This window comes from Melitaea cinxia, chromosome 24 (assembly GCF_905220565.1).
Source record: "Melitaea cinxia chromosome 24, ilMelCinx1.1, whole genome shotgun sequence".
Taxonomy (NCBI): domain Eukaryota; kingdom Metazoa; phylum Arthropoda; class Insecta; order Lepidoptera; family Nymphalidae; genus Melitaea; species Melitaea cinxia.
Genome location: NC_059417.1, coordinates 2253580 through 2268759, shown reverse-complemented (window position 1 = coordinate 2268759; position 15180 = coordinate 2253580). Strand labels below are relative to the sequence as shown.

The following is a 15180-nucleotide window of genomic DNA, read 5'->3' as shown; positions in this document are numbered from 1 at the left end:
AATAAGACCTTGTGCCAATCTAAGACTGAAGACCTAATTACAGCGTCAATATATTGCAGTCATTTATGTTAATTATTTTAGGTGCTTACCTTAATTACTGATTTCATAAGAGAAATATAAATACCTTATTTAACCTTTGCCATTAGGAATTTTAGCGCATCTTTACTTTTGTATTACCTAAGATGGATCTAGAAAGGCTAGATTGACGTCCAAGGTTGGTAGTACTTAAATTGCTTAAGCTTTTTAATTTTATGAGGATAATCGCATCACGTTTTGTTGATCCTAATCTTGAAAATAGATTTATATAGTATATAAAATTCTCGTGTCGCAGTGTTTGTAGTTAAACTCCTCCGAAACGGCTTCACCGATTCTCATCAAATTTTATGTGCATGTTGGGTAGGTCTGAGAATCGAACAACATCTATTTTTCATCCCCCTAAATGTTAAGGATAGTCCACCCCATTTTTTTTTAAATTTTTTAGATAAACTATTTATTCTTTATTTTATTATGATTTGGCGTTGAAAAATACATACAACCCTAAATTTTTACCCTTCCACCACCAACCCCTTTTTTTAAATAGCGTTCAGAGGCAAGACAACGTTTGCCGAGTCAGCTAGTATTATAAAATATATGTAGATCGTCAATCGTGATAGTGTATTAGAACCATATTTTTGAATAACATACATTTTTATTTTTTGAGAAAATATTTTAAAACTTTGTTGTTCGTTAACATCAATTATAACCTATTTTAACGTTGTTATGACGTTGGTACGAGTTGGTCACAAATCTAACTATAATGTATAAATATTAAATTAAATTATATTTGGCCAGGCGTATATGGTGGCTTTTAAGATATTTGTGGTGGTCTGGGCGTTTGTACTTATTTATTATGTATTCCTCTTCACTCATACGATTAATATCATACAGTGTTGAGTCGACAACCGCTCTGGTGTAGTGGTGCGTGCTATCGCCTAAAATAGCGACTGTTTGCGGGTTTGAATCCAGCTCAGGATGGATAATTGTTTTTGTATAAGCATTCCCCTTCCTGTGTGCTGTGTGGTTACGGCACCAAAGAATATAGCCACCCCCTCTCTTTCTGTGGGTGTCGTAAGAGGCGACTAAGAGATAACAAGGTTCCACTACCACCTTGGAACTTAAGAAGCCGACCGATGGCGGGATAACCATCTAACCGCTGACTTTGAAACACACAGGCCGAAGACAGGCAGCAGCGTCTTAGGTGTGACAAAGTCAGCCCTGCGGTCACCTACCCGCCTGTCCAGCCTGGTGACTATGGGCAACACACATGAGTTCACGCATTTTTGACGCGAATTTGTGGAGGCCTATGTCCAGCAGTGGACTGCAATAGGCTGGAATGATGAAACATTCCCTTCCAGTTTGGGTGTCTGTCCTTGTGGCACATCCCACCGGGCCTCGGAGAGCATGTTAAGCCGTCGGTCCCGGTTGTTATCATAGACACCTGATAGCAAAGCCGCAGTGGAGGAGCATGGTGGATTAAGCTCCAATCTTCCTACTTACAGAAAGAGGCCTATGCCCAGCAGAGGGATGATACAAGCTAAATGCAAAATGTTGAGCTTAGTGTTGAGTACGAGGCGTTTGCTATAATATTCTCAATGTTAATCGTGGGTTCAATTTCAAATCAAAAAATAATGATAGGTAATAAAATTAATTACGAATATTTCGACAGTATTTTTCTTCAATTACGAAATCGATGCACGAAAAGAAGTTCGTTATAAGTGCAATTTAAACACTCTGAAATGTCAAAGGTACTTGGAACGTGTTTGAACTCACGACTTTTTTATTGATATCTAAATTACCGGGCCATTATTAATTATAATTGAATGCAGTATAAACAACGCTAATAAAAATACAGTTATATTGGGTAGTAAATTTTATATATAAAACGTGTACAAACAAAATATTAATAGCAAAGTCGGCAATTATTAGTTAGAATATATTGCTGAGAGTACTGGAGCAAATCGACTGGGGTCGTATCACGTATCTCACAACCTTTTAAAATTCACAGCGAAATTATACTTTTAATTGGGATTGGTTCGGCAATGCGCTTTCGATGCTTCTAGTGTTGCAGGCGTCTATAAGCTACGGTAATCACTTACCATCAGGTGAGTCGTACGCTTGTTTGTCGATACTGTGATATAAAAAAAAAAAACCTTTATTTTTTTAATTTATATAGTTAAATTAGTTTTACAATAAACCGTAATAAGAAGTCCAAATAGGTTAATATTATGAAATTCGAAGTCAAACTGTGAGTACTTCCATGTAACACACAATCGCAACATTAGAGAGAATCATCTCAAATATTTGATGGATCATCCATTCAAAGTGATGTAACAGATATATGACAATCGATACTGTACTGTGAGGTTACGCAATGACGTTTGAACTATGACAGTGCAGACTTAAGATTTTCTTTTGACAAACATTTATTTGGAATAGAACTTTTTCACGCACGGTTGACTTGGGGCGTAAATTAGTTAATGCGTGACGAGAGCGTTACGAAAAGTGTGATCGGGCGAGGCGAACGGAAGTTAAGAGTGATATGACTTAGCGAAGACAGAAAGAGAGAAAATTACATTTAGTGTATGTTTTACTTCAGTTGTATGGTCTAAAGTACACTCGTTTTCTAACTGTATGCAAGAATATTTTTAAATAGGTTTTTAAGATATACAAATTATGTAAAGCTAAGATTTACTGGTGATTTTATTTCGTCTTTTACATGCGATGCTTTACGTTTATTGATATACATATGTATATTTCATATATATATCAATGTATTATGGAATATATCAATATGTAATATATAAAAATAATCAAATAAAAAGGAAATTGAAATGAAATAATAGAAAGTTTTGAAAATTGGAATATTTTCCAAAACGATATTTTTTAAGTGTTGTCAATAAAATATTTGCCAAAAATAAACATTTTTTTAGCTTCTGCGTAAGCAATAGACTCAAAATGTTCAAGTTATATTTATAATTTTTATGTACATTATTTTTTGTGTAATAAAGTATATAATATATAAAATTCTCGTGTCACAGTTTTCGTTGCCACACTCCTCCGAAACGGCTTGACCGATTTTGATGAAATTTTTTGTGCTTATCCGGTATCTATGAGAATCGGCCAACATCTATTTTTTATCCCCCTAAATGTTACGGGTAGTCCACCCCTAAATTTTTTATTTTTATTTTTTAGACAAAATTTTTAATTTCTATTTTTTTATAATACAACATTAAAAAATACATACAACCCTAAATTTTCAATCCTCTACCATCAACCCCTATTTTTAAATAGCGTTTAGCGGCAAGACAACGTTTGCCGGGTCAGCTAGTAAAGTATATAATAAAACTGGTCTAGTCATTTTTAAATTATGACAGGACCAAGGGAAATAGGTATTCATTTTTGTATATCACTCTCATTCGACTACTAAAGTTCAACTATATTAAAATACAAAGTCTATCATCTGCGGTGGTTTTATTTGTAAGAAATAAGGCAACGTCATTGTAAAGTTTTTTTATCAGTACGATTACTAATTGATGTGTGATTGTGTGATTGTTCTAGATGTCTATCTTGCATGGTATTTATGGTACAGTATAATTATGAATGACTTGACGTTAAAGAGTCTATTTTTACAGACTAACTGTTGTTTGTTATTATTTTTGTCGGAATTTACATTAGCGTTTCGGTGGTAGTTATATAGTAGTATTGTGTGTTACACAATTAAAAATAAAATAAATTCGAATTAAGAACCACCCTCTTTTTGCGGTCTTTTAAAGCGCTAACAATTCTGACCAAACACGAGTAAAATAGGAAGCTAGAGTCGCTTGTTATCATCGGAGAAAGGCCTTACACATCACGGAACGCAAATAACACAAATAAATCCTCAAAAGCGAATGTGCATTTCCTTTATTCAAAATAGTAACTTTCTCTGAAACTAACAAGAATATCCCAAAACGGGACAGATTTGCACTTTCCCTTCATGTATAGGTAATGTCTTATCGCCTTGTTGCGTGTGGGAATTAGTTTAATTGGAATACCAAAAGTTTTCAATCGTGTAACAGCTTGTTCTGTTCATTAGATGTTCGGTTCTCTAATTGAATGTTAATTGGATATTTTTGACAAAAAAATTAGGCTTGTAATAGATTTTTAATTTTAGGCTTTTTTTTACATTCACACACAGTCGCCTGAACCTAATATAAGCAACTTAATGCTTGTGTCACAGGTAACAGCCGACTGTTATAACTATATTTTATAAACATTAATGGAAATAATACATATATAAATATTACACCCAGAATCAAACGGGTATCGAACCCCCAACCCGAAGAGCAAAAATCAGGGCATTACTAACTGCGCCTACGAGCTAGTTAAAAATATTATGAATATATTGTTTCAACATAACACCGCTTGAGAGCAGTAACACTTGGCAATGATTTTCGAAAAGGTTGAAATAGTTTGACTCAAGATTTTAGTCAAGATATTTTTATCGTGACCTTCCTCATTAAAAGTTTATAGATATAGACTGTAATAAATAAATGGTTGTCAAAAATACGTTCCCAAAAAAAATGTGGCGGGTTGGAGTTCGCCGGTTCAGCAGTTCATCTTCACTGCATAGTATAAAACAAAGTCGCTTTCTCTGTTCCTATGTCCCTATGTATGCTTAAATTTTTAAAACTACGCAACGGATTTTGATGTGGTTTTTTTTAATCAATAGAGTGATTGAAGAGTAAGGTTTATATGTATAATACATGCATAATATAATAGAGGAACACTGATTGTTTTTTCAACCGTGCGAAGCCGGGGCGGGTCGCTAGTTCTGGATATAACTCACCTGTCTTCTGTTTCTAATATTTATATTAAATAACTCTCTCAATTTTTTATGCTTTCACTGCCAAACAGCTTATTCGATCAAATTGGTTATAGCGATAGTATGAATATCGGGTAAAAACAAAAATGAAATAATACGTACGAAGTAATATATAAATATCTTGTAACATGTGTTAAAGATACTGATATTGACATAATTGTGGCAGGACACAGCGGGAAATTTTCTGCTCCAAATACAGAGCAGACTGACTGGGGTAATACCTCAACCTTACAGAAGACCACAGCCAAATAATACTGCTTTCAAGCAGTATTGTGTTCTTGTTGGTGAGTGAGGTGACCAGAACTTCTAGGGGTAGTTGGAGAAAGGACCAGCAACGCATTTGCGATGCTTCTGGCGTTGCAGAAATCTATAAGCTACGCTAATCGATTACCATCACGTGAGCCGTACGCTTGTTTGTCGACCTAATTATATAACAAAAGGTCGTCTATTTTTACGGTAAGTAACTAAATGCTTGTGTTTTGATAATGATGATCGTAATAACTAACCTTCAATATTTGAATATTAAAAGAGAATAGAAGAAAAAGGTTAGACTTGCAAAAATACTATCCAAATGTTTTACATAAGCCCTCTCACTTAAGGTTTATGAATGTCATTACTACCTGACATGTATACAACAGGAATTACATAAAATGACACTTCTTCAATACGTTGCGATGTACGTGTATTATGTAATGTGTGAAACGCTACAAACGGGCGTTTTTTAGACCGTAAGTTTAGTATTAATAATGTCACTGACTTGGTAATTGTTTTATTATATAAACAGTCAGAGATGGAACTCGAATCAGCCCTGGAGTAGAACGTAGGGTCATGCCAACTACGACATTGGCAAGTCTAAATTTAAATTGCACAGATAAATGTTGAATGTATATATGCTAATTTTTAGGCTAATATTTTTTATTTTATTTTATTTAAAAAAAAGCTTAAGTTTAATATTTCTTAAATTTAATTATGTAATATATCTACTTATATCATGGATTTATAATTAATTTTAATCAATTTGTTTTTTCGTAATCTTTATGACTAAATGTTTTATTTTAAAAATCAATAGTGTACATTTTAAATAAAATTTAGAAAACAAAAAATGAATAAATTAGTATTTTTTATTAAATATACGATACAAATTTGAATAATTTGACACATCAATGCATGGATATGTAAATTAACAAATTTATTTCTTCAATATCATGTGTTAGTTTTGTATAAAATAATTCAATATATTTAAACTGCGATTTTGTTTTCACTAAATTTACATAAATTTATAATTATTGTCTATTGTATACTGTTATGAGAAAAATATAACAATTTATTATAATAAATGTAGTCGTAAGTTATTTTTGTAACAATGTTTCTTGAAATCACATCGGTCCTTCAAAATAAGTACTCATAGATCAAGTTACTCCAGAGAATTTTAACTGAGGTAGGGCACAGCAGGAATTTCCTGCTCAAAATATGGAGCAGCCCGACTGGGGTAGTACCTCGACCTTACAGAAGATCACAGCAAAATAATACTGTTTTCAAGCAGTATTGTGTTCCTGTTGGTGAGTAAGGTGACCAGAGCTCATTGGGATTGGGTCGGCAACGCGCTTGCGATGCTTCTGGTGTTGCAGGCGTCTATAAGCTACGGTAATCGCTTACCATCAGGTGAGAGCCGTACGCTTGTTTGCCGACCTAATGACATAAAAAAAAAGAATATCTGGAACCAACTAAAAAAACCATTTATCTTTTAGCATACACTCAGTTCTTCTGCTTTTTCATATATTACGAAAGCTTACATATATATAAAAAAAATACATGTAAAAGTGAAGCTTAATGTAAAATCCAGAGAGTGATCATCATCATTACAGCCTATACAGTCCACTGCTGGACATAGGCCTCCACAAGTTTACGCCAAAAATAACGTGAACTCATGTGTTTTGCCCATAGTCACCACGCTGGGCAGGCGGGTTGGTGACCGCAGTACTGGCTTTGTCGCACCGAAGACGCTGCTGTCCGTCTTCGGCCTGTGTATTTCAAAGCCAGCAGTTGGATGATTATCCCGCCATCGGTCGGCTTCTTAAGTTCCAAGGTGGTTGTGGAACCTTGTTATCCCTTAGTCGCCTCTTACGACACCCACGGGAAGAAAGGGGGTGGCTAAATTCTTTAGTGGTGTAGCAACACAGCACCCAGAGAGTGATAAGGCAGTCTTATCACTAGATAGTAATCTCTTCCAGACAAGTACAAATAAATATGTTTATTTTATACAATGATTAAGTTAAATCAGATTGCTACCGAAAAGGCTTAAAAATTTTAATATAATCAAAACGCAACGTCATAACCGCCTATAGTAACCGCCGGTCCGAGTTACGCAAACTTTATTTGCATTGCATAAGAGGTCACGCAGAAAACAGTTATTAAATAAGAATTTTCTAATAATGACTTTGTGATATTATGACTTTCTTATTCTAACATACTATGATGATTTTGCTTACGTATTAGAAAATAGGAGAGTGTTTTATTTCAAAATAATATTAGTTTTAAAAAACTTTCTTTTTGCAAAAACTTATTTTAAATTGATTTTTTTTTTGTAATAGAATAATAATAATACGAAGGAATGTGTAAAATAAAAGGAAGGAAGATAAATACTCAAAATATTTCCATAACGGTTCTAAAAAACTTAAATTATGAAATAATTTTAAGTGTCAAAAAGATTGATTACCAAACTAATTATCAAACAAATGGTTTTAAAGATATAGGCTAAAAATCACCATGTCTTTATGCATTGTATACTTTTAGAAATAGAGAATATCTTATGAAAACAAGTGAAACCAAGTGGGTCGTCTAGCTAAATTTGAACTAATGCTATAGTACAAGTTACTTTAAGTAATATTATTACATACAGAAAAACTAACAGAAACAAAATAGAAAATTAACATGAGGAAGGAAATAAGTACCTACTATATGTCAAGGTCCAATTAACATACAGTTGTTACTTACTATTGTTCGTAAGTGATAAATCAACCGCTGGGAATCGAACCCGCGACCACAATGCACAATTGCCTAAGATTAACACAATGTAACATCATCGGTTTGTTCATTTTAAATCGCTAATTTTTGTTGACAAAATGTAAAAATTTATGTTGAGTAATTGTTGTTATCCGTTCATTGTTTTCTTAGACAAAAATAAAAAATAATAAAGTCTAAATTTGAGCACAGTATAAAGGATGACGAAAATATCAGTAAGCTTACTTAAAATTTACAGATAAACGAAACTTCTTTTTGAATGTCAGATAAATTTGTACCCCATACAAGTTATCACCTATTTATAAAAAAAAAAACCGAATGAAAAAATCATCACAGTGTTACATTCGAAAGTGTTATTATCATCATTGCATGGTCTTTGTATGTATGTGACTATTATTATGTGTACGTTATAAATCAGCTGTAACGCTAATAGTGTCCTACACCGGTAAATTGATAGTTTTTGACAGCCCAAGTTAGACTGTCGATCTACAGCCCTAAGTAATAAATCGCCTGATGCATGATGTTCACAAAAGCACTTCATAAGTAAGTCCGAGTAGAAATTTTTTCGTCTTCCTTAGAAGGACCGGACCGGGCGTGCTTGATCTGGACCGGATAAGGTATGTAACGCAGAAGATATGTTTGGACCTGATCAGGATAAGATGAGATTTCCTGATCGGGTCCAGATCAGGAAATCTCATCTCATCCTGATCAGCCGGTTCGGTCCGGTCCTTTTAAAAAACACGAATGTATATTCTTGAAAAAATTGTTTAATAAAAAAAGCGAATTGATAAATATGTTACTTAACATAATAATAATTATTATTATTTCCGTTTATTTTTTACAATGTATTATTTATTTGTTTTTACTTTAAATATCAATTATTTTTATTTATTTTTATATTATTAATTAACTATTGTTATTACTTAAATTTTATTTATTAACTTCTAATAATTAACTACTAACTAACTACTTCTTACTACTTACGACTGCTCCACTGTGTAGAAATGGACTCACTGCTAGACTGTCCTGATAACTGTATACTAAGTGCGCTTAAAAACATTGATAGCGCGATTCAGGCTCAGTTCGCGTAATTTCTTTCAGGCTATCCTGATCTGGACCGGACCGGGTCCTGATCCAGTATGCCTTACCATACTTGATAATATTTTACATCAGGCTATCCTGATCTGGACTGGACCGGGTCCTGTTCCAGTATGCCTTACCATACTTGATAATATTTTACATCAGGCTATCCTGATCTGGACCGGAACGGGTCTTGATCCAGTATGCCTTACCATACTTGATTATATTTTACATCAGGCTGTCCTTATCTGGACCGGACCAGGTCCTGATCCAGTATGCCTTATCATACTTGATTATATTTTACATCAGGCTATCCTTGCCTAGACCAGACCATGTCTCATTCTATCCTGATCCGGTCCAGATACATGATCTGGTTGAGCCTATTTTTTTTTCTCGTCGGGAGTATAATAATTTTAATTAAAAAAAAATGTGTAAGTCGACATAATCAATTTATATTTACGTATTTCATTAAAGGATTTTATATGTTCAAATTAAACGTTATTTATGACATACAATTTATCACAAAACTGCTGTGAACCTACCTTTTTAAAATGAAAATCGAATTTGTTACCTACGTGATAAACGAAACGAAGTATACACAATGTTTTAGTTTAAGATAGGTTAATTTTGATATTATCATAGCTTTGACGAGATTGATAAAAAAATTATTTGTGCTAGGCCTTTTTTTGACTGTATATCACAAAAATATTTAATGATTTTCCAATGATGTATCAGTGTAAGTTGAAAACTAATAAAAAATTTAAAACGTTATTCCAATCACTGATCACTCCTAAGGATACCAAGTCTGGCGTTTTCAGTGCCAGCTTGCTTCTAGTAGGAGGGTGGGTAAATGTGTCATTAATATTATATATTTTTATTATCTCATCGGTTACTAAATAGTATTGTTATAAACCTGCGTGATTTTTCAATGCTGTTTATAATAAATAAGTACATTATTGTTTATTTGATAAATAAATAAATAAAAAAAGCTTCTATTATCCGAGATTACTAGTTATATGTTATTGATGAAGTTACTGTTTTTTTTTCTTTTTTAGTAATTAGCTATTATTTCATTTGTTTATTTTAATTACTTTCAGATGTTGCGGTGGAGTTTATTAGCGCTTGTAGCGCTTCTCGCTTACACTAGCGCTATCGACACTACCTCTAGATTCCGTAAGTAGCGATGTATATAAAATAAAAACTATTAAGTATGTATTGTTTTCTAATATTTACGCAAATTTCACTCATTGTAATGAAACAACTTTTCCTTCCTCCCGTGACCGTGGTTACTGTAAAGTACCCGAAACTTTGGAGATCAAAAAACTTAATAAATCGCGATAAAATCCGACAAAGTTGTTTGATTAACTATTATACATTTTTTAATTATTATATTTAATAAGAATAATATTGCTAGAATTAATAAAAACCTTATTTTTTTATTCTTTGTTTCATATTAATATCTATTTGTGAACCGTTATTTGAAAAAAAAAAACCAATATCCATTGACATTTTTGGCTGAATTAGTTTGAGAGTATGAATAATAACCAGAAAAATCTGACGAATAAATAGAATTTGCTAATGTTGTTAACAAGCTGAATGTTCTTTTGTTGCTTTACACATTTCAATTATTTTTAATCTCACAATGAAGATGTTAACGATAATTATTTATCGTTTGCTGAAAATCGCTACTTCGAACGAATTAAGAAAAAAACAATTGCCAAAACCAAGGACGAAATAGACAATGATATTTCAATTTTAGTCTATTTTCTCATACTGCAATTACTTTATATTGCCATCTCATTCTATATACGCAGATGGGAAAGGGATAAATATACATATATTTTAATTCACATATATACACATATTAAATGTAAATATTTTTACAGAACCGAAAAAACCTAGGATGGGTACGTACACATGACACTTCAATTTGGTGGGCTAATAACGTTTCGTAGCAAAACAAGACTTATGTTCAATGAAATACGTATCATAATTGAATTTAAAATTAAGGGTTGTTATACATTGAAAACTAGATATTCCAACAAGGCTAAGACGAGTACCTTCAAAGGATAAAGTCCGGAATCAAAACAATTATATAAATTATTTAAAATAAATATTTTAGTTTTGATTTTTAAATTAACTTTGATGAAGTTAATTAGCACGCAATAGGCATAATTTTGCTGTTTGTATTTTAATACATTGATTATGAGTTTTGTTTTCATATACACTTTGCTTATTTACACGCAACCATATTTTCATCACAACACGAATGCATGATTCGAAGTCTTGGCCGACTGACAATTGACTTGAAAATGCGTATAAAATGGGTTTGGACTGTTTTAAAAAAATCTTTATATTTTCGTTTTATTTTATTATATTTAATTTTTCGACTTTCATGCCTACTTATTTTTATGTGCTGTTCTTTGAGAAATTTGTGATGTACTTTCTTCTCTTCTCTTCTTCTTGTAACAATGACTTTGACTAATAACTATACAGACACAATTATAATAGATATTATATGGTAGGTACTGAATAATTGTAAATAATGTGACAAGGAAATTTATTTTCACTAATATGTAGATTTATGGTCTTCTGTTATATTTTTTTCTTGTAATATGATAGTTTCGTTTAATAAAGTTTGCGTTTTATTAACAATTAATGATGTCATAAAAGATCTGGAATATTCCACACTAACTAATTTTGTTTATATGTGTTTCTTCTAACTCCAAATGTGATTAAAAAGTCTCTAACTGATTCTTCTCTTGTTCTTTCTTCTTCTTTATTAACTTCTTCATCACGATATTCCGTAATATTATGTGATCTAATTTTATTGTATTCCTGTCTTCTCTCATTATTGAGAATAATTTGGTGGTGGATTTCACCAATAACAAGGTGGTTTTTCCCGTTTTCCCCACTGACTGTCTAGTGGTTTACAGCTGAGTTACAAGCAGGACAAGCAGCGGATAGTGATGAAATGGTCAGCAATCTTCTACAATGGATTCAAGGCTTATACCAACAGAAGAATAGGAAAGGTCCGTTTTAGTATAAAAAAAACATTGACAATGACTATTATACTTTTATGGAAGTCAGAATAAAATACGAAAAACAAAGAGATTAACTTTATTAGGTTTATTTTGTTACTGATTTTATTTTTACAGCCATGCGTAAGTTATTATTAAACATGAAATCACGAGACACGCTTATCACGCTGATGACAATAGTATACATCACGTTATCACAACAAACACTGTATTAAAAATAAAAACTAAAATAAACTAATTATAAAATTGTATTTTCAGCACGTCAATACTTTGGAGGGAAACCTGAACGACCAAGGCCATTTGAACCGGCATCTTATCTTCCACCTACTGGTTATCCTCCAGCAGGAAGCCGCCCTACACCATCGTACAGCGAGGGTCCATCTCCTTCAAGCCCATCGTATCAACCTAGCTCGCCCTTCCTACCCAGTAAAACTGAGGAACCACCAGCATTACCAAGTCAACCATCGTATCAACCAAGTGTACCTGGCTATCAACCTAGTCAATCAACCTCACCGACTTATCAGCCTAGCCAGCCGTCCCAACCTTCGTACCAACCAAGTCAACCTTCGTACCAACCAAGCCAACCTTCTCAACCTCCGTATCAGCCAAGTCAACCCTATAAGCCTTATCAGCCGAGTCAACCAACAGAACCGTCTTATGAACAAAGCAAACCTTCTCAACCAGATTACCAGCCTAGTCAACCTTCTCTGCCTGACAATCAAGCGACTTCCCCGTCATATCAACCATCACAACCTAACTACCCGTCTCCACAACCTGAAAATCCTACCAGTGGAAATATTCCAACTACTCCACAATTGCCTTCTGGTCCTGATGATGATGACCGTCATCCACCACACATCCATGAAATCACAGTTGACTGTGGAAAACAGATGATGACTATCAATATTGAATTCAACAAAGCTTATAATGGCATAATCTATTCTCAAGACCATTTTAAGGATTCCGACTGTGTATACGTGAGGGAAAACTCAAATCAAATTAAATACTCATTTACTGTCAGTCTTGACAAATGTGGAACAAGATTTTTCAGTGACTTTGAAAATGAAGGCCAAGCTTATTTGGAAAACGTTTTAGTTCTTCAGAATGAACCCGGTATTCAGGAGGTATGGGATCACATCCGCAGAGTTAGATGTCTTTGGGAAGGAAACCTAACTAAGCAACTAGTATCATCACTTAGTGTTGGCATGTTGAATCAAATCACAAGCAACTTCAGCGGTGACACAGCTATGGCCAGATTAGACATACAAGCTGGAAGAGGACCATTTGCTCCCGAAGCCAACGGTTTAATCAAAATCGGAGAAATAATGACTTTAGTAGTCTCTGTAACCGGTGACGCAGGGTTTGATATTTTAGTACGAGAATGCATAGCCAGAGACTCCGGAAACAATCACGTTGTACCGTTAACCGATTCCAATGGTTGTGTTCTTAAACCGAAACTCTTCGGTTCGTTCCAGAAAACACGTGAAACGGGTAATACAGGAGCTTCGATTATCGCTTACGCCTACTTCAATGCATTCAAGTTTCCAGATGAAATGGACTTAATAATCCAATGTGAAGTCGAACTTTGTAAGACCGATTGCGATGTCTGCCCTAACCCTGGTAGTGTTGAACCGAGAAGAAAAAGACGTGATGTCATCCACATAGGTAATAGAACTTACGACCCAGTAACGACAATCGAAAAGGGCCTAAGAGTGGTCTTTGCTGAAGATCTTCCTCGGGAGACCGGTATTTGTATTTCGCCGACTGCAGCGCTATGGGGTGGATTTTTAGTTTTAACAGGATCCTTGATGAGCAGTCTAGTAGTCTCGTACTGCTGGCATAGATCGCACGGGTCTCTTAAATTCTCCTGAATGTTTTAAGCTATGTTTATTTATGATGTACTAAATAAAACGACCACTTAAAATACAAGTAGGATTCTTTTAGCAGTGGGTTTTTTACGAATGTAAACTTTTTTTAGTTAAAATTCCACTACGTTTTCAAATTTTCTTTTTTAAATCTCAACGTGTCATAGCGTCGATTCGATTTCAGATTACGTCAGTATTAAAAATTAACTCTTAAAATGAAATGAATAAATTAAGTCCCGTAATAAATTATAGTTTTAATGTAATTTTGTAGATACTTATTATATGGTCTATTTGTAACTAATAACGTATTATAAAACAAAGGTCAAATCCAACGGTAAAATGACCACTTAATTGCTTGGAACAATAATTGCAAACATATAAGTATAGTTCAAAATATATCCGAACGTATCTGTTATAACAATGTTGCTAAGGTGGCAAATCAGTGTTCAATGGATGGTTTTTACGTATTTAAGCCTATCGTAATTGTTTTTTATTTTTATATTATAATTATTTTCTAGCCGTATCGATGTCTCTTATTTATTTATTTTTTATTACAAAATATTTTCAATTATAAATAATATATGTTGAAATGCAGTTAAATTGAACTTAGTGTTTGTTGAAATCTTTATATACCAACCCTTACTTACCATTTATTACTCTTTAAAACCACGATTTGACATTGATATTAGATGAATGTAACATTTCAAAATATCAATAAAAATTTTATTTTATTTTATTAGGATAGCTTGCAGCTTCTAATAACTATAACTAGTACAAAATAGGAATATAAAAAGCTTATAAAAAGGTACCACATAATACATCAGAAATATGTTAGATTGTATTTCGGAAAACATGTGGTTTAAAATAACACTGCCAATTGTAAGTTTTAGACACATTAAAACGAGAAATTTTATTTTTTAACTTAGATCGTAATAAATTTTATTATGGATGTAATTTGTGTAATATTCGTTCTGTAAATTAATTATTTATGTAATGATAAATAAATAATAGAACGAAAAAAATATTAACACGACGAAACGGAATGGGTATATATTGATATTGACAATAACTATTTAATATTATTTTTGTAAATATGAAATAGTGCGTATGAATTAATTGAATAAAGTTATTAAAAAAATGGTTTTTCATTTTATTTTTATGTTACGTCATTTTATTACATAATTGTAATCACTCGACTTACTCTATTCACTTCTGCTTATTTAATAGGCTATTTAACAGACTTGCGCTGGTGCATTATCTTTAAATAAAG

The 15180-nt window shown here is 32.9% G+C and overlaps 1 protein-coding gene across 1 annotated transcript; it reads left to right on the top strand.

Moving 5' to 3' along the window:
• Positions 1–10101: 10101 nt before the first annotated feature.
• On the top strand, positions 10102–13916 carry LOC123665415 (TGF-beta-activated kinase 1 and MAP3K7-binding protein 3-like). The gene is made up of 3 exons (XM_045599726.1): positions 10102–10177; positions 11941–12036; positions 12304–13916. The coding sequence occupies exons 1-3, from the start codon at positions 10102–10104 to the stop codon at positions 13914–13916; spliced, it is 1785 nt and encodes a 594-aa protein (XP_045455682.1).
• The last annotated feature ends 1264 nt before the right edge of the window (positions 13917–15180 follow it).